General features: G+C 34.9%; 1 protein-coding gene across 1 annotated transcript; it reads right to left on the minus strand.

Annotated features, from left to right (window-relative positions):
• Positions 1–4,119: 4,119 nt before the first annotated feature.
• Positions 4,120–18,665, minus strand: LOC127723233 (uncharacterized). Its single transcript, XM_052229795.1, has 3 exons — positions 18,385–18,665; positions 7,813–7,962; positions 4,120–4,441 (listed from the first exon to the last, which is right to left on the minus strand). The coding sequence occupies exons 1-3, from the start codon at positions 18,638–18,640 to the stop codon at positions 4,287–4,289; spliced, it is 561 nt and encodes a 186-aa protein (XP_052085755.1). The 5' UTR covers positions 18,641–18,665; the 3' UTR covers positions 4,120–4,286.
• Between the last annotated feature and the right edge of the window lie 2,641 nt (positions 18,666–21,306).

Genomic DNA, 21,306 nt, shown 5'->3' on the forward strand with positions numbered 1-21,306 from the left:
CACTAAAACCCAACATCAATAGAAAAACGTTCATCTTTATTATTAAAAGTTATTTAGACTAGTGCTACCTCAAAATTTTGATATTATAATAAATAATAAATTTGTGTACTTTGTGTATATAATTTTGTATATATTTTCAGTGCTCTTATCATATACATGTAGTTTTTATAATTATATATGACTTTTCCTAAATTATTTTTAAATAGTATTTGTTTCATCCTTTTCATATATTTCTTAGTGCTCAATTTGTAATGGTCATGGCTAAACGTGTTTTAATTGCAGGTCATTCCCAAGTTATATATTTTGATCAGTATTTAAAGTTGTCTAATGTAGATGTTGTGTCTTTTTCAGGGTATCGCATAGAACAGATGTTGGGTGTCAAAGGGCATATGGAACCCGACTACAGGATTGTTGTTCTTCATATTGGACCCAACAACTTGTGGAATGACACCCCAGCTGATGTTCTGACTCATTACCAGAGTCTGGTTGAGAATATACTTAGACTCAACCCAACTTGCCAGATGCTGCTTTCCGGGATACTGCCTCGTGGTCAGGACATGTTCCCTGGTAAGATGAAGTCCGAGAGCTTTCTCTCTTTGGTCAACAGGAAGGCGTCTTACATCAACAACAAGTTGCGCAGCATAGTTCAGTCTGTCCCCAGACTGACCTATGTTGGACATCACTCCTTTGTTGTTGATGGTAAGCTTCAGCGCCTCCTGTTGAGTAAAAACGGTCTTCATCTTACCAGGGATCTGTGTTTTTGATTGGTGTATTTCTGCTTTGTATCGATCTGATGAGTAAGCCCTTTTCAACTGATTTTTATAGTTTTTTTTATGTTGTACTGTTACACCACTGTTCCAGGTTAGGGGAGGGTTGGCCCGTCTTCAAACAAGTTTTGACCCCGCCACATTATGTATGTGCCTGCCCCAAGTCAGGAGCCTGTAATTCAGTGGTTGTCGTTTATTGCAGTTTCTCATATTTGTTTTTCGTTTATTGTTTTGTATAGTTTGTTCTTGTATTGTGCCGTTGCACAACTTTCCCAGGTAAAGGGGAAGATTTGGCGCGAACAAACTAGTTTAACCCCGCAACATTCAGTATGTGACTGTCCTGTCAGGAGCCTGTAATTCAGTGGTTGTCGTTTGTTGCTGTATATCATATTTGTTTTTCGTTCATTATTTTGTACATAAATCAGGCTGTTAGTTTTCTCGTTTGAATTGTTTTACATTTGTTATTTGACCTATAGTTGTTAATTTCTGTGTCATTTGGTCTCTTGTGGAGAGCTGTCTCATTGACAATCATACTACATCTTCTTATTTCATGCAACAGAAAATGTCTCATTCGATAGCACGTTATTTAACACTTAAATTATATGAGAGTTTTGTAAATTCCAGTTTAAGCTTCGGAACACTGTTCTGCATGTTTGCTAGTTTTGACGAAATGATGTATTCAAGTCAGGACACAAAATCACTACGCGCACTAAAAAACACTAAAGCAACGGAGCGGCGCTTTAATTGCTGTTTCATATCTCAAATTTCAAGTGAACTCTTTTAAGTGTATTTGTCTTATGTCGATGGTGTCTTAGAGTTGAGGCTGTTGAATGTTCAAGTCGTTTCGCTTATCTTCGCTTTTTCCGAGCATCTGGCGTACCAAATTATAAGCCTGGTATCTTTGATTAGTTTTTACATCATTTTGGTCGATGCCACTGCTGGTGGACGTTACGTTCCCGAGTGCATATCACCAGCCCAGGAGTCAGCACTTTTTTGCTGACATTAATTATAATTGGTATTTTTATTTTCTGTAAATATCCTGTTCTTATAATGTTGAAATATATAAAACACTAAGGTTTTCTTCACCCCATGTAAAGATTGCTGTAGCCTTATTTGGCACACACTTTTCGAATTTTCGGTTATCAATACTCTTCAGCTTGTTTTTGATTTGGCTTTTCAATTTTTTTGATTCGAGCAACACTAATGTGACTGGTGTAAAAGAAACGCGTGCCTGCCTTCCCAAATTATAAGTTTCATATCTTGGTTTTTTTATTTTTTCTTCCCCGTACAATTGTTTAATGAAAACGTACAATTGGCACTAATTGCGCCCCTTTAATAGCAGACTTGTTTTTGTACTGTTACGAATCACAGTTTATGACCAAACTCAGAAAAGACCCGTCTAAATTGCATTTAATTGATAAATTCAACAACACTTATCGTTATCTTGATGATATTTTTTCGTTAAATAATCAAGAATTTTCTCAACAAACTGCCGAAATTTACCCAAAGGAACTTACTTTAAATAAATCATATTTAAACGGTAACAACTGTCCTTTCCTAGATTTAGATATTTCGGTTTTACACGGGAAACTCCATACTAAAATTTACAGACAAAAGGGACAATTTTTCGTTCCCGATTGTTAATTTTCCCTTTTTGGATGGTGATATTCCTTTGTCACCATCTTACGGTGTTTATATTTCACAACTCGTTCGCTATGCCCGTGTCTGATGTGACGTTTGTGATTTTAACGAACGTAATCTATATATTACTGGTAAATTATTAAGCCAGGGATTACGTTACCACAAATTACTTAAAACCTTTACTAAATTCTTCCACAGATATAAAGATTTGGTTTTGAAGTTTGGTTGTACATGTAGAAAACTTATTTCAAACGGGATTGCACATCCTCATTTTTACGGCAATATTATTTACCGTGCCCGGAAATTTAGAAACGATCCTGGTAAACTTATAGATCCTTTAAATAAACTTATTCTAAAAGATTACCAATTCAACACTGTAATTAGATCATTAAATATTGTTTTTATTGGTACTAATATTGATTTTGTTATCAGTAAATTAAAAGCAAACTCAATATTATTGTTATATACATATACACATTCATGGATCTACAATCTGTCGATACCTGTATCTTGGCATTGCACAAGGTCATGTTTTTCTCTGACTGTTTATGACGTCTTTACACTAAATCCATTGGATGTTGGATGTGTACGGATTGATAATTTAGTCTTAGATGCATGATTTTTTTTATTAGTTGTTAGTGGCTTTGAACTAGCTGTCAGTAACTGCGAGTACTCTCAGATCTGTACTTAGTGTCTTTTTGTTGTTTGGATGTACAAGTACCCGCCCACGTCCACTTGTATTTGTATTATTTGTATTTTTATCCATCTGATGAGTTAACTTAAACCTCTTTCAACTGATTTTTATAGTTCGTTCTTATGCTGTACTGTTACACCACTGTCCCAGGTTAGGGGAGGGTTGGGATCCCGCTAACATGTTTAACCCCGCCACATTCTGTATGTATGTGCCTGTCCCAAGTCAGGAGCCTGTAATTCAGTGGTTGTCGTTTGTTTATATGTTTCATATTTGTTATTCGTTCATTTTTTGTGCATAAATTAGGCCGTTAGGTTTTTCGTTTGAATTGTTTTACATTGTCATTTCGGGGCCTTTTATAGCTGACTGTGCGGTATGGGCTTTGCTCATTGTTGAAGGCCGTACGGTGACCTATAGTTGTTAATTTCTGCGTCATTTGGTCTCTTGTGGAGAGTAGTCTCATTGGCAGTCATACCACATCTTCTATTTTATATTATGTACTGTGGTTTATTTATAATTTTCATATTGAATATAACTGAAAAACGAAGCATTGAACATAAACAATATGCTAAGCCACAAGTGTGGTAAACACTAAATCGTTAGTTGTAACAAAAGGATAAAAGTTTTTCAAATGAGGCGAAAGATACCGAAGGGATATTTAAACTCATAAGTCGATGTCATGGCAACAAAACGAAAGAACAAACAACAGTACACAAAATACAACATAGAAAACTGAAGACTGAGCAACACGAACCCCACAAAAACCGGGGGTGATCTCATTTTTAAGATGGAAGAAAGGGCACATGAACATATAGCGGGTTTAATTTTGTTAGCAGAAACCGTGACGTACCTTTTTCGATATCGATTTTTTTTCTTTTCTTTTACCATGCAACGAGTTAACCCCATATAAGACACTGGAAATATATTTAACACTCTGAAATCAACGATGAATAAAACGAGTTAATTTGAACAGATATAGTTACGACTTGGGTAGATATGTCAAACGAAGGTGTCTAAAAATCATAATTCGATATATTTTAATTGATAATGTAATTTATATCACAGTTTACTAAGTTGCCATTATTATAATTTCTTTATATCACATGTCACCGCTGAAAATATTCCAGGTACCCTCCACGTTTTCAGAGTTCCAAATTATTGTCTCTCTCTTAGAAACACTCGATTCTTCAAATGTCCTTTCTTCCTGTAATAAATGCAATCAATAGAAGTAAACCGGAAACGACATGTACTGCACCACTAACTGTCACCATAACAAACGACCATGCTAATCCCTCTTTTATTATGGCACCATATATCATAATAGAGAGAAATGTACTTCCAGCTGAAATGAAAAAAAAACACAATTTAAGTATGTTGTCTGGAAAGTGTAGTTAACCATATTATAAATTTTGAAATTTTTCGGAGTTCAGCAAATATTTAGATTAGTTTTAACAATAAACTGTTGACATATAGATATGTCTCGCCTGTCGGCATAAAATTCAGAAAGAGACAATCTGATGGACAGTAACATTGCTAATTAATTCAAAGTTGCTAGACCAACTAGTGGGTAGGGCCTCGAAATGGTTGACAAACTGAGATGTACAGACAGCAATGTAACTTTATAGAAAATATTGTCTATTGTAAGTAGTTCCTATCAAACTAACTTAATCAGAAAACTTAACATTGAAAGTTGTAAACTGATTGAAAGTCACTGGACCATGACCTAGGAGGCAGGGCCTTGAAATAGTCGTTAAACTGATATGTACTGATAGTAATACAACTTTATAGAAAATATCATTGATCTATCGCAAGTAGTTCATATCAAACTAACTTAAGCAGAAAACTTTGCTAATTAATTGAAAGTCACTGGACCATGGCCTAGGGGGCAGGGCCACAAAATAGTCGTCAACCTGATATGTACTGATAAGAATGCAACTTCACACAAAATATCATTGATCTATCACCAGTAGTTCCTATCAAACTAACTTAAGCAAAAAACTTAACATGTAAAATTGTTAATTAATTCAAAGTCACTGGACCATGGCCTAGGGGGCAGGGCCTCAAAATTGTCGTCAAACTTATATGTACTGACTGTAATGCATCTTCATACAATATATCATTGATCGAAACTAACTTAAGTATGTATTCTTCTGAAGTTTCAGTCTCGTTGAAATCTCGTTCGGGAATTATTTCCAAAACATGTGATACAAGTGGAAAATATTAATGAATATAAAAAATATCATAATCAAACTAAATTCTGTGAAAAAAATTGTGTACTTACAATAAGTAGTTTTTGAGTAATAAAATTTTCAAATTGTATCACCAATCTGGTAAGTGTCATCAGCCAAAATGTTGAGAAAATAGGTAAGGGTACAAAGAAATGATTTTTCCAAAGATATGTACATCCCAGATCAATTTTTTTTCTTTTCAAATTCTTAGATATGTATTTTTTCAATCATTTTTAACAAAGAAGTTGAAATAATATGCTTTTTGTTCTAAAAAAAAGAGAAAAATCCAGAATTTACAAAATTGACAGCATGGTCAATTTGACACGACAAAGGAACAACATTTTATAAAACTTTCGAATATTAACACCAACCTATAGTTTTTTTAGTTAAATTTATTCAGATTGGTCCACTTCATCTTTAGTGAAAGTATGAAAAAAATTTTAATTGTGAAATTGTGATTTTTTCATGATAATAGCCCAAAAATGTGTAAAAAATGATGAAAAATGGAAAAATCATAAAAAAGGGGTACTTTCAAATGGCCGTAGCAAAAGAAGTGCACCACCATGTGATTTTTTCTTCTTTCTTACGGTCATATAAACCAAATAATCAGGTTAAGAAAAAAAGTTCAATTCTAGAAATTTTTGGATCCTCAGAGGTGTACATCCTTAAGTAGAAAACTTAATAATTGTTGATGCCGTCGCCGCAACCGTAGGGTTGAAAATTACGTTGATTTAACTCGTAAACTTGTAAAAAACTGGACATTTAAATCTTTACATAATAGTATATGAATCTCAATCTTAATTTATTGCCAGATCACCTGAGATGATTCCCGGCTTTTTTGTGGGGTTCGTGTTGCTCAGTCTTTTTTATTTTTCCAAGTTGTATTTTGTAGACGTTTGTCTTTTGGTCGTTTTTCGTTTTTTTTTTTTTTTTTTTTTTTTGTCATGGGTTTGAAGATCTCTTTGATATCTTCAGCTTCTCTTTTACTCATTTCAATACTAAACTTCATAAACTCTCGGTTATTGTCTGCGTGTCGACTAAATATCCTTTTCCAGTTTCCTTTGGGTGATTCTGGGGTTCGTTTTTCTATTAATGTGCATTTTACTATCCATATCCGTATACAAAAAAAAGTCGCCATTTTTAATTTCCCACCCTTCTTTATTAAACAAAGAAAAATATTAAAATATATTTCTATGTGACCTATTTCCATTCTCAATTTTATATACCTTACAAAGACACTCATTTTCTTCCTAAATGATTTTACCATCATGCATAGGTTTTCCGATCTTTGACACCCTTATACTTGGCTATCGTTTCATTCAGCTAACAAAAAATCAAATTCCCCGACGATTCTTACGTCCCATTCGGAAACTTTCAGTAACTGTTGAATACATTTTGTCCCTGTGGGTATGATTATACATTTGTACTTATGTGAAGCAATGGCACGATCATGTGATTATACGTATGTGAAACAATGGCACGATCATGTGATTATAATTATGTGAAACAATGGCACGATCATGTGATTATACTTATGTGAAGCTATGGCACGATCATGTGATAATACTTGTGTGAAGCAATGGCACGATCATGTGATTATACTTATGTGAACCTCTGGCACGATCATGTGATTATAATTATGTGAAACAATGGCACGATCATGTGATAATACTTGTGTGAAGCAATGGGACGATCATGTGATTATACTTATGTGAACCTCTGGCACGATCCTGTGATTATAATTATGTGAAACAATGGCACGATCATGTGATTATACTTATGTGAAGCAATGGCACGATCATGTGATTATACTTATGTGAAGCTATGGCACGATCATGTGATAATACTTGTGTGAAGCAATAAAACGATCATGTGATTATACTCATGTAGAGCTATGGCACGATCATGTGATTATACTTGTGTGAAGCAATGGCACGATCATGTGATTATACTTATGTGAAGCTATAATGGCACGATCATGTGATAATACATGTGTGAAGCAATAGAACGATCATGTGATAATACTCATGTGGAGCTATGGCACTATCATGTGGTAATACTTGTGTGAAGCAATAGAACGATCATGTGATTATACTCATGTGAAGCTATGGCACGATCATGTGATAATACTTGTGTGAAGCAATAGAACGATCATGTGATTATACTCATGTGAAGCAATGGCACGATCATGTGCTTATACTTATGTGAAGCAATGCACGATCATGTGATTATACTTATGTGAAGCAATGGCACGATCATGTGATAATTCTTATGTGAAGCAATGGCACGATCATTTGATTATACTCACGTGGAGCAATGGCACGATAATGTGATAATACTTATGTGAAGCATTGGCACGATCATGTGATTATACTCACGTGGAGCAAAAGCACGATCATGTGATAATACTTATGTGAAGCAATGGCACGATCATGTGAAATAAAATCAATGCAATATTATAATAGATGGTATATACTGTACTTACTAACAATAAACGAGGCTATTGCCGAGGTCAGATATAGATATTTATTCGCTGATAGTTTCTCTATAAGCATAAACAATGTGAGTGATACGGTCGCTATAAAGGATGACAAAACACCAAGGCAGGCGAAAAATCTCACTGCTTGCATCCAATCTGAAAATATAAAATGTGGATATTCAAAATGGTGTTGTATCATTGCTGGTATGTTAACACAATTGTTCATCTACACCGTTGACTAACGTAGACTGCCAGATGCAACATCATCATTTTAAAGGACGGCCATTTGATATTCGAGAGGGGACAGAATATATTGTTCTGACGGAATATTCATCTTTATTTTTTGCGAGTTTCGCTAAAAAAAATTTCTTCACTTTTGTACACATTTATATCCTGCATTTCGTTGGTCAAAATATTCATTTTCAACCTGGGTTTTATTTTTGGAAAGGTTAATTTGTTCAGTCTAAAGCAGATCAGGTTATTTAGTATACACCTTATCGCTATTTGTCCGCCATTACTGGACATCACACAGGTTCCCGTAAAATTTTGACGTCATAATACAAAATATCTGACGCCACAATGGAAAAGTGATTGTTGTATGACGTCAATAGTTCAAGCGGGACAGATTCTCGGGTCAGCCGGGAATAGCGATAAGGTGTATTGGAAATGGTCGTCCCCTTACCCATAAAACACGAATTATTTTAATTAATTGTGATAAAATAATATTACCCATAACGAAGTGTAAATATTACGATGTGTAGTGCTCATGAATAGTTTTCAAACTGTCAAAACAATTGTATAGGACCCTAGATTTTTTGAATGACTACTACTGTTATAAACTAGTTGCTCCATATTTGAAGAAAAAAAATTGCAACCGTTGGATTAAGAAAATCAAAATTACCCCAAGACGGATACTTTATATTATATATAGGAGCCTAACTAAGATCTATATATTATGATTGTTTGCCTTTTGTTATAGTTTATATAGTCTGTGGGTAAATAAAATCTTGTATTTTGAAACTAAGATTAGAAATATTTCATGTAGATTGGGATAAGATTCTCGTTTTTCTTTCTTCTTCATTTTTTTTTTAAGTATAACTCTTTTTATCAAACTTATTTTGTAATTCAATTTTCATTTCGTTGCAGTATGCGTATAGGACACCACAAAACCAATTACTTGGTGTCTCATAACGTTGTCTTATACATAATATAAAAAATTAAATGCTCCTTTCGAGAACTTTCAATAAAAATTAAAAAGTCGCTTCTTCTATGTCGACTCATATATATGTATAAAGATTGAAATAGGTTAGGGGGGGTTGAGCGCTCACAAACATGTTGACCGTACTTTGACCTATAATGGTTTACTTTTACAAATTGTGACTTGGATGGAGAGTTGTCTCATTGGCACTCATATCACATCTTCTTATATCTATTAACCACGCCAAATTCTTTATGTGCCTGTCCCAAGTCAGAAGCCTGTAGTTCAGTGGTTGTCGTTGGTCCATGTTTGTCATATTTGTTTTTCGTAAATTCTTTTGTTATAAATCAGGCCGTTAGTTTTCTCAATTGAATTGTTTCATATTTTTCATGTCGGGGCCTTTTATAGCCGACTATACGGTATGGTTTTTTTTTCATTGTTGAAGGCCGTTTGTTTGCCTATAATTGCTTACATCCACTTCATTTGAAAGGGGCATTAGCTGTCAAATTTATGATCACTGATTTGACTCAAATTCTCATATTTGATTTAAAACATACTAAAACGTATATCCAAATTAAAAAAAGTCTAAAATAAACAATTAATAATGGATGGACTCGATAATATGTATCAAGATTTCGTGTGTATTTTTGTCTATACGTCATCTAATTAACCATCGAGATGACCTCCGAAGACTGACGACGGTCATAATTATAACCCGATATAAATATGAACAGATAGTATCCACGTGCAATTGGATTATATCTAGGTCTGTTTGATTTCAAATTGTAGGTTAAAAGTATGTTTATCATCGATTTTATCCGTATAAGAAAGATTTTTTTTTGGATCGAATCAGTCCACCAAATGGTTCATCCTTGCTTCACTTTCAATGTTGATATTCTTTTCCTTTTAATAGCTGAATACATGCGTAGCCCATCTCCAGCTAAGGATTCAATTAAAGGTCACATGAATACGGATTCAATGAGGTCGAATTATTCACTTGCAATTGAATAATTCATCAGCGATGTTTTTTAGTTTATTTTGACAAAATTGAACCAAATTGGCTGCTAAAAGCGAATTATTATTTCACTCTATCACTTTCATTAATGATTGAAAAAAAATCATATTTAAAATTTTTGTATATCTCGTAGCTATTGCCCCTTTAACTTTGGTGGATAGTTGTCTCATTGGCAATCATACCACATCTCTTTATTTTTATATTTATACTGTAATTGGTTAGATACTGACAAAATAAAAACCAACTCAATGAGATTTACCTATCGATCAAAGTCTGCAGGTTTGACGCCTGAATAAAACGTTAATTTACAACTCAGTTACATGACAATTTAAACACATTTACGTTAATAAAAAAAATTAAATTGATGTAAATTGATCAAATAAACCAGTTTTAGTTTAATGACCTAGAAAAATTACAATAGATGTTTAACATTCAATTATCCTCGTTTTCTTACGTTATTTCACGAGAAAGAGGCTCTCATGCTTTTCTCAAAAAGACTCTTCGGTACCATAAGCTCAGTAGTCAGTCACTGTGCTTCGGTATTGACATGGTTTATAACACACCTTTCTTATAATATCTGTTGCAACTGTTATGAAGTTCAAACTTCCTCACTCAATTCCTTTTGCTCATATAGCTCTTCCCGTTTTTCATTACTTATATCTTTTGCTTTAAGGATGTATTCTTCCGACGTTTAAGTCTCGTTGAAATCTACTTCTGGAATTGTTTCCAAAACATGTGATACAAGTGGGAAATAGCAATGAATTTAATAAATATCATAATCAAACTTAACTCTGTGAAAAAATTGTGTATTTACAATAAGTAGTTTTTGAGTAATACATTTTTCAAATTTTATTACCAATCGAGTCAGTCTTTTTAGCCAAAATTTTGAGAAAATTGGTGAGGGGTACAAGAAATGATTTTAACAGAAACATGTACATCCCATATCACTTTTGTCAATTCAAATTTCTTAGATATGTATTTTTTCAATTATTTATAACAAAGAAGTTGAAATAATATGCATTTTGTTCTTAAAACAGAGAAAAATCAATTATTTAAAAAATTGACAGCATGGTAAAATTGACACGAAAATGCATCGAAATATGATAAAACTTTCTTATATCAACACCTACCTATAGTTTTTTTTAGGTTAAATTTATTCAGATTGGTCCACTTTATTGAAAGTATGAAAAAATGTTTAATTGTGGAACTGTGATTTCTTTCACGATAATAGCCCAAAAATGGGTAAGAAATGACGAAAAATGGGAAAATCATCAAAATTGGGTACTTTAAAGGGCCGTAGCAAAAAAAGAAGTGCACCACCATATCATTTTTTCTTCACCAATTATTTTTTTACAGTCATATAAACCCAAAAATCAGGTAAAGAAAAAAAGTTTAATTCTAGAAATTTTTGGCTCCTCAGAGGTGCGCATCCTTAAGCGTTACAAGCGCTCCGGACGCATACTATTTATAAAGTGTTATTTTTCATTCGATAAGGACGTTGATGCACCCACCTAACGTACAGTTATAGTTGGTTTTCTCATTTGAATTGGTTTACATTTTGTTACGTCGCGGCCTTTCATCGCTTGCTATGCGGTATGGGTTTTGGTCATTGTTGAAGGCCGCACGTCATCCTATAATTGCTAACATCTATGTCATATGGTTTCTGGTGGATAGTTGTTTCATTGGCAATCATACCACACCTTCTAATTTTACATAGTAATAAGTGTAATTGCACTCAATATTCGAACGGATACTGGTTGTAAAACGTGCCACATGCACAAGAAGATTGAAAACCTGGAAGAATACCACTCAGTTGGACAGGAACTACTTAGTTGTGGGTGAAGTGTATTGTAATGTTTATTGGTCGTTATGGTTACAAACAAGAAGAACCTTGTATCAATACATGTTTCACGCAGAAGGAAGCGTTGGGTCGATTTAGACGTTTGGCGGGAAAGTCAGTGGTTGGGTCCAAGGGTAAGGGGTGTTTGAGAGGGATTCTTGTGTTCGGTATCGGGAACATTTAGAGAACACCCCTATCCAGTAAATATTGTATTCACCCTGGGGTATATAAGCGGGTGAGGATTACAATTCGGGTTCTGTCGATATTTAGGTACAAGTTGGTCTGACATAGGAAGTTGGCAGAGCAGACTGTCCCATACGGAGGACGGACTGCAATAATATAACCCGCACTGTCTTGTAGTGACAGACTGTCCCACTCGGAGGACAGCTGTACCAGCAGCACTGTCTGGTATCGACAGACTGTACCAGCCACACTGTCTTGTAGTGACAGACCGTCCCATCTGGAGGACAGGCTGTAAGATTGTATTATATTTGTATATATACACATATATATATATAATTGTTAGTCGTTACCTTATATCGGCAAAGAGCCCGTGTGTATATTTTATTATATATATATAGTTCATTGTGTATAACATAGATAGTTAATAGTATTGCCGTATTGTTTATGGACAGCTTGAATCCAAGTATTTACTGGAACGGACGTTTAAGATATAAACGCCTGGTTACACGTTACATATTTGGTGGCTAGCGGTTGGGATTCAAGTTGTCTATCAAATACTATTTGATTGATTGATTGATCGTCATTAAATTTATTGTCAGTTGACATCAGTGTTTATTTAAAAGATTAAAGCAGATCATCCGTGAGGCATAGTTGTAGTTCACGGCTGAGTTGTAACACGAGTGTATTATTTAATAAAAGATTATAACACTATAATTGTTTTATTTGAAGTGCACTATACTGCAATGGAAATGTTAAATATTGACGATCAGATTGCTGAAATAAGTAGACAAATACAGTCTCTTAGTGAAAGCACAATACAACATGGACAAAGTTTTATATATTCCACACCTCGAGATCAGGGTGTACGTCCAAAGGTTGTTGAAAACAAAGAACATGATTCAGGCGTAGTGACGACAGGGCCGTCTCTATCAACATCTGTAGGATTGGCCGTGGGTGATACACTGCCTTTGCCAGATGGGGATATCATATCAAATCCTCACGTAAATAATAGAAAATCCATAGGGCTAGACAAAACTCAATATATTAATCCTAAGCAGGAATTAACAAAAAATCAAAGTAATGCTCATACTGTTAGCTATGGTTCAAATGATGTTAAAATCAAACCTTCAAAATATGATGGCAATACTCCTTGGATGGATTACTTATCACACTTTGAGATGTGTGCCCTAGTCAATATGTGGTCTGAACATCAAAAAGGTTTGTACTTGGCCGTGTCACTGATTGGACAGGCTCAAGCAGTTCTTGGTGATTTACCAAAGGAAAAGAGACAAATATTTTCAGACCTAGTAAACGCACTGGAGGAACGCTTTGCTCCATCTAGTCAAACTGACCTATATCGTGTTCATTTCAAGGAATGTCGACTAAAAGCAAGCGAGACTTTACCGGGGTTAGGTCAGTCAGTTCGAAGACTTTCTAATCTGGCCTACCCGACTGCTCCGTTAGAATTAAGGGACACGCTTGCCAAAGAACAATTTATAGATGCGCTAGTAGACTCAGAAATGAGACTGAGAATTAAACAGTCTCGTCCAAAAGGTCTTAACGAAGCTATACGGTTGGCGGTTGAGCTTGAAGCTTATAACAAGGCTGAGAGTAGAACAATGAAAAGTATGTGTCACTTACGACATACTACTAGTGACGAACGGACAGAAGCACCTAATAGTCCTGATATGACTGTATCTATGGGACAAATGACGGCGTGGATACAGACGATTGAAAATAGTTTACAATCCTTAACAAAAGAACTTAGGGATTTAAAGTACACGAGAAAGTTCCAACCACAGGGGAAGATAAATAACACACAAAGCAAAGGAAAAAGGCGTGGTCCTTGTTTCAGTTGTGGAGAAATAGGACACTTTGCAAGAAATTGTCCTAATAATAATCAGAAGCAAGGTACTCGGGGAACAGATAGCAACGGAACATATACGGACGGATCGGTTAATACACTGAAGTCTGAAGTTAAGTCTTCAAACAATGATAAAGGCGCTGTTGTTGTTTCAGCATCAGAGGATGCAGGAATGTTTGTTGAGTTGAGCATTCAAGATGTACCAGTCAAGTTTGTGGTTGATACTGGAACTACACTAACTTTAGTCTCTACAAGAGTGTATGATTTAATTCCTGACTTGTGTAGGCCACATCTGAGTAAAACTAGGTCACAGATTAAGTCCGTCTGTGACAAATATCTAAGCCTTCGAGGTAAAGGTAGTTTTAAAATGGATTTTGGTAAAGAGAAGTTTACTTCAGAGGCCGTTGTAACTGACCTACAAGTAGATGGTATTCTAGGTTTAGACTTTATGAAGAAAAATAAGTGTTTGATTGACGTGTCTGCTAACTTATTACACATCGATAACTTTAGGGTTCCTCTAAATTTTCAAGGTACCCAACGTAGAAATGCTGACGCATTAAGTAGTGCTCCAGGCAAACCACGTCGGTTAACATCAGACAGTCAGTCAAACATGAGCAGTGATTGTTCTAAGAGGGAACATAGCCATGTCAAAATCGTAACCAGTCAGATGCCTGACAATGGTAAAGACTTGACTTTAAATGAGTTACAATCGAATGACTCGGACCTTAAACTTGTTAAGCGGTGGCTGACAGAGGGTCATAGGCCACAATACAATGAGGTATCCGGTAAGGGATTCTTTATAAGGTCATTATGGAGTCAGTTTGATAGTTTAGAGCTCCAAGAGGATATAGTAGTTAGACGCTTCAATGACCTAGAACTGAACGTTGCAAAATTACAAGCGGTAATTCCAATGTCGGAGCGCAAACAAGTATTAGAATACTGTCATGACACAAAGTATGCTGGTCACTTAGGTATTCATAAAACTCGAGAGAAAATACGCCAGTCTTACTATTGGCCTGGTTTGAAATCTGACGTTAGGACATATGTTGCTAGTTGCAATAAGTGTACTAGGAGAAACCACCCAATGAAAAAGAATCGTGCCTCAATGAGATTAGAGGAGGAAAATAGTCGTCATAAGAGTCAGACACCAGCCTGGATGGCTGATTGTGAAATTGAATAAAGTCAAGATTGTGTACATATATTTATGGATGAATTTTGTTTTGTAATTGTAATGTTTATATCATGCGGGACGCATGTAGATTGAGGCGTGGGTTATGTAATGTTTATTGGTCGTTATGGTTACAAACAAGAAGAACCTTGTTGTATCAATACATGTTTCACGCAGAAGGAAGCGTTGGGTCGATTTAGACGTTTGGCGGGAAAGTCAGTGGTTGGGTCCAAGGGTATGGGGGTGTTTGAGAGGGATTCTTGTGTTCGGTATCGGGAACATTTAGAGAACACCCCTATCCAGTAAATATTGTATTCACCCTGGGGTATATAAGCGGGTGAGGATTACAATTTGGGTTCTGTCGATATTCTCATTAAGAAGACCAGTGTACAAGAGTAAGGCACGTTACATAGCTGTAAGTGATATTGTCGAGGACAACTTGTACTGGGGACAACTTGTACTAGGTACAAGTTGGTCTGACATAGGAAGTTGGCAGAGCAGACTGTCCCATACGGAGGACGGACTGCAATAATATAACCCGCACTGTCTTGTAGTGACATACTGTCCCACTCGGAGGACAGCTGTACCAGCAGCACTGTCTGGTATCGACAGACTGTACCAGCCACACTGTCTTGTAGTGACAGACCGTCCCATCTGGAGGACAGGCTGTAAGATTGTATTATATTTGTATATATATATATATATATATAATTGTTAGTCGTTACTTTATATCGGCAAAGAGCCCGTGTGTATATTTTATTATATATATATAGTTTATTGTGTATAACATAGATAGTTAATAGTATTGCCGTATTGTTTATGGACAGCTTGAATCCAAGTATTTACTGGAACGGACGTTTAAGATATAAACGCCTGGTTACACGTTACAGTATTATGTGATGTTAGCCTTTTTTCTATTTGCCCTGATGGTGTCTGTCTTCTTGTCCATTTAAAAAATAGCTGTCTCCTTTTGGTTTATATTAAAAAGAAGATGGAAATCACCGATTTAAAGTGCAAAAACTTGTTTATATTATATTACATTCGGAGGGATATATATACAGCCCTAAAACTGAACTATAAAGCTAACCGAATTGAAATGTTTGCTAACCAAGCCCAGTATTTTCAACATGCTTTAAAACATTAACATCTCATATTCCATCACGAAAAACAAAATATTTCAAAACTGCTGCCATTTGTAATATAGTTTCATAATGTTTAACATACATTTCTTAGAATTCCGCGTATGAAATAAAAAAAGGCAACTATAAGTCTAATTTTTCAAATACTTGCATCTCAAAAAACCTGTCCACGCACGTATTTGTATTTTCCCTCATGATTATGATGTATTATCATAGTATAGTGACACATTGTCCTTTGACCAAAAGATTTCATTTATATAGCAATTTCAGCAGCGATCATTGTTTTGTTTTGTCTTGTCATGCAAAGATATATTATATATCAACCATTGAACACCGTCAAATTTCCATTATAGTTGAAACGGATAAGAAATTGAAAAGGGTCAATCAAAGATCTAGCTAAACAAAATCAGTAAGATATTTGGGAAGGAAGCGGTATGCGAGTAAACAAAACGTTCGCTGAGTTTAGTGTCTGTGTACTATACTATCTCTCTTTTAATTGGGAGGTACAGACCAGTGTCCAGGGGCGGGTCCAGGTAAGGGCGTAATGGGTGCCCTTTTCAAAAAAAAAAAAAAAAAAAAAAAAACTATCGTTATCTGCCAATAGTGTATCGAATATGGCAATTTATCATATTCATTAATTAAACACATACTCTGATTTCTTTTATACTGATTCCCCCATCCGATGCGTGACTTGGACACTTTTTTTAAACAACCAAAGCGGTAAGTAAATCTATACATGAAATGGTTGTTTTGTGTGACACTTCCCCAATGGCCATTCTACATCTACCCGGGGGATACTCGCTATATATGATACCGGGTATGTTCCGACAAACGGGGTTGCATTTTCAGCTAAATTATCTGAAATGGGGTTATGTATTTTTCGCCTTGCATTGGAAGGGGTCAGGTTTGACTACCTAGAACGGGATATTATAAATACAATGTTACACTATTGTTACAGGGTGAATGTTTGGTACCATTAAAACGTTTAAACCCGCTGCAACTGTTTGCACCTGTCCTAAGTCAGGAATCTGATGTTTAGTAGTTGTCGTTTGTTGATGTGGTTCATAAGTGTTTCTTATATAGATTAGACCGTTGGTTTTCCTGTTTGAAAGGTTTAACACTAGTAATTTTTGGGGCCCTTTATAGCTTGCTGTTCGGTGTGAGCCAAGGCTCCGTGTTGAAGACCGTACTTTGACCTATAATGGTTTACTTTTATAAATTGTGACTTGGATGGAGAGTTGTCTCATTGGCACTCATACCACATGTTTTTATATCTACTAAATTGAAAACAAAGTTCAAACCTATGATTGCGTTGGATAAAAACCCGGGCGCAATTTTTATACGTGTGCATGCAAAACAAATTTCTTGGTAAAGGGGTCTAAATACAGCACAAACAACATTTTCCAAAAGACCAAAACAGTGAAAAGGTATATTTTAACAAAACGGGTATATATATATATATCAAAAGTTCAGAAAAAGCTATCGTTAAAGATTTATTTTCCATTTTTCATGCCCATTTCATATAACCTTTTAACTGAATTTATAACTTCTTCCAAAGATTTGATATCCACATGTTAATCAATACATAATTTGAATGATCCGAAGGCAGACTATTTTCACCAATTTGTCTATCATGGAGTCTTTTATAATACTTCATAATTTGATGCTGAATTGTTGAAATCCAGGAGCTTCTGACCTTCCCCATGGACCCTATACCAGGGCAACCGGAATTACGCCTCTCGTTCATAAAATCCTGGCCTAGGACTATTGAAATGTAAAGTAACGCCCTATACCCTAGAATTTGGAATTTCTCGTTATTGGTCTACTGCTGTAAAGATCCATCCAATCATTTTAATATACCATAGACAATTAATGGAGAGAATTTGGCATAAAAAATATCAAACCCTGACACTTTAACTATAAAATATACATGCTCCAAGTCAAAGAACCGTTATATTAGTGCATTTCACAATTATTTTATGTTTTTTAGCCAAAAAAGGTAAAAACAAAATTTCGCCTCGCTCCGCTTGGCGACAGATTGTATTCTACGCCCCCTCTTTCAAATATCCTGGAAACGCCCCTGGTGTCACCTTCTTACACCCAAAGTGTAACTGTCTTACACACAAGGTATAACCTCGTGTCTTAATCAAAGTCCCTCCACCTCCTCATACCTCTTCCCGCCAAGTCAATATCTGCACAAATACTATTGATACATCGTCTCCAGAGTCCTTCATCAAATCCTTGTATCAGTAAACCAACTTCGTTCCTCGACTCTGCAACATATTCAAAATGTATAGCTCTCCAATATGGAGTCGATAATCCTATCACAAGAATAAGGAAACCGCATACTTGAAATATCAAAGATATTTTCACAAAACTTTGTATTTTCTCATGGTCGGCCATTTTGTTTCGGACAATTGTAAACATAGATTTATGAATAATAATGCAATTATTAGTACACACATTAATTGTCATAAGACGTGATCAGAATGCGTATATATTTGGTAATAATTGTGTATATGTAAATTACAAACCCAGAGGCAATAACGTGTCTTGTCATTGGTTTATACTAATTATAAACGCAATACCAATGGAAATCAATTTTATTGTGACAGTTATTAAATACCAAAGAATAAAAAAAAATATTGTGATGTTCATTACCGTCGCTTAAAAAAAAAAAACGTTTGTGACATTCATTACCGTCGTGCTCAATCCTCTTCAACTTCGTACTTTATTTGGCCTTTTCAACTTTTTTTTGATTCGAGGGTCACTGATGATCGAGTCTTTTGTAGACGAAACGCGCGTCTGGCGCAAATACAAAATTTCAATCCTGGTATCTATGATGAGTTTATTTTCATCGACAAAATAAGAGTCAACTAGATCAGAAATTATAATAGTATTTGAAAAAAGGTTATTCTATAGAACTTTCCTGGTTTCATCAGAAATTTCACATTCTGGCCATTTTAATTTGCTTTCAACTTGTAAATATAGAAATAAAAGTAGATGTGAAATGTATATGTCAATGAGTGAGTACTAACCTACTTTATAGGTAACGTTATTTTGCAATTGTACTATATTTATAATCTTGGACAGACGAGGATTCAGACGCCTTAAAAAAAGGGGGAAATGTTATTTATAGGTAAAAATACAGAAATTGTTTTGTAAAAATATGGTCCTCTAACTTCTTATTCTCAGGAGCGCCTATAAAGAAAACAGACTAACGGCGTCGACCTGCCTTCAGCACCAATTATTTACACATACACAGAAACGAAAAACATCGTTAGTGTAAATTTAGTAATTTAACGGAAGAATTATTCAGAATTCAACTTTTCATTCTGTAAACGGTTTTGAATGATACGATATTCATATTAGAAGGCTGATTTGTTGTCAATCAATGGAGTGAGCATTATATTAATCAAACTTTAAAGCACTACATCCCGATTTTGGTCAATTATTCATGCAAACTTAATACACAACGATGTTGTTTACTATAGATATGAAAAAAGATTTAGAGTGCACGTCAGGAAAGATAACGATATAACCGGATATGAATCAGAGGCGGATTTATGGGGGACGGTTCCTGGACCCCCTTATGGAACTACGTATATGACACCTCAATAGACAAGAATCACTCCAAACGTTGGCTTGACATGACCCCCCTTTTCAAAATCCTGGATCCGCACCTGTGAACAAAGGTAAATAGACATAGTCTTGGAAAACATGATTTATTCATTAATAAAAAAAAATATAAGAAGATGTGGTATGACTGCAAATGAAATAACTATCCACAGTAGAAGCTAGCAACTAAAGGTCACCGTACGGCCTTCAGCAATGAACAAACCCAATACCGCATATCAAGCTATAAAAGGCCACGGCCTGACACATGTATGACCGTGCAGGCCCTCATGGGTAGTCAAGGTCGTTAAAAACTCCCCTCGTCATGTATAACAGTTTTAACGAGAAAACTTATTACCTTATTCAACGTTCAAAACAATAAAAGAGAAACTAATATGATATACAGCAAGAAACAACAAACACAGAATTACAGGCTCCTGTATTTGGACAGGCGCATACAGAATGTGGTGCGGTTAAACATGTTCGCGGTTGTCCAACGCTCCCCTAACCTGTGACAGTGGCGTAACAGCCTTGGCTGCTATTCGTGGTGAGGACTTTTCATTGTTATCCTGTATTCGGCAAGATTATTTATTCTCAGTACGTAACCATGGTAACAGGACATTATATTCACCCCCTCCAAAAAAAATAATACTTGTATGAGGGAAATTACATTGAATTTTGTTCCTACCAATCTGTCTTGTATAAGATAAGATAAGATAAGATTAGATAATTTTATTGGTTCAAAATCCAAAATTATAGGATTGTTACCAAGACAATACATAAACATACAAACAAAATCTGACCACATTATAAACATTATATATATATACATGTAACTGTATATCCCCTCCATTATTAAAAGAAAAATATTGTTACAATAATAAATGAATGTATATAATCTCTGCTGAGGAGGTGGTACCACAAAGTTATTAAGTACTCAATAAAGCATTTCTAGAATTATACATGGTGCTTATGAATTTTACAATAATTTTAATTATATCAGTCTCACCACAGGTATACAAAAATTTAAATATTGCTTCATTAGTCATATTTAAAAAAGAGGGAACTATTTCACTAATTTTGGAAAATAATTGTTCTCTAATTGCATTTAGTTTTGTACATATTATAGTGAAATGAAATTCATCTTCTACTTCTAAAAGACACAAGGGACAAATTCTTTCTTCTACAGGTGTTTTAGTGTGTTGTCCTTGTTCAATTTTAAGAACACTATTACTTATGCGAATTTTGGCAAAATGTCCTATTACTTTTCTGTCAATATTTAACAATAAATAGGTTTCCAATTTGTAATTTTCTTTAAGCTGCCTATATGTTCTGAGCTTATTACCGTGCAATGATTTATCATCACAAAAAATATTTTCTTTCCAATAATTCAGATATCTATCATTAAGTTTGGTATGAAGTGCATATAATAAACGCCTTTTTGAAATAGTATCATGATTTTCCCAAACATGTGAAAA

The sequence above is a fragment of the Mytilus californianus genome, unplaced genomic scaffold (assembly GCF_021869535.1).
Source record: "Mytilus californianus isolate M0D057914Y unplaced genomic scaffold, xbMytCali1.0.p SCAF_13, whole genome shotgun sequence".
Classification (NCBI taxonomy): domain Eukaryota; kingdom Metazoa; phylum Mollusca; class Bivalvia; order Mytilida; family Mytilidae; genus Mytilus; species Mytilus californianus.

What these genes read in the sequence shown, in the direction of transcription:
- LOC127723233 (XM_052229795.1), bottom strand. Translation starts at nt 18,640, where the DNA reads ATGTTTACAATTGTCCGAAACAAAATGGCCGACCATGAGAAAATACAA. An exon ending in TATTGACTTGGCGGGAAGAG is followed by an intron (nt 7,963 to 18,384) that starts GTATGAGGAGGT and finishes TTATATTTTCAG; the next exon opens with ATTGGATGCAAGCAGTGAGA. An exon ending in AATAGCCTCGTTTATTGTTA is followed by an intron (nt 4,442 to 7,812) that starts GTAAGTACAGTA and finishes TTTTCATTTCAG; the next exon opens with CTGGAAGTACATTTCTCTCT.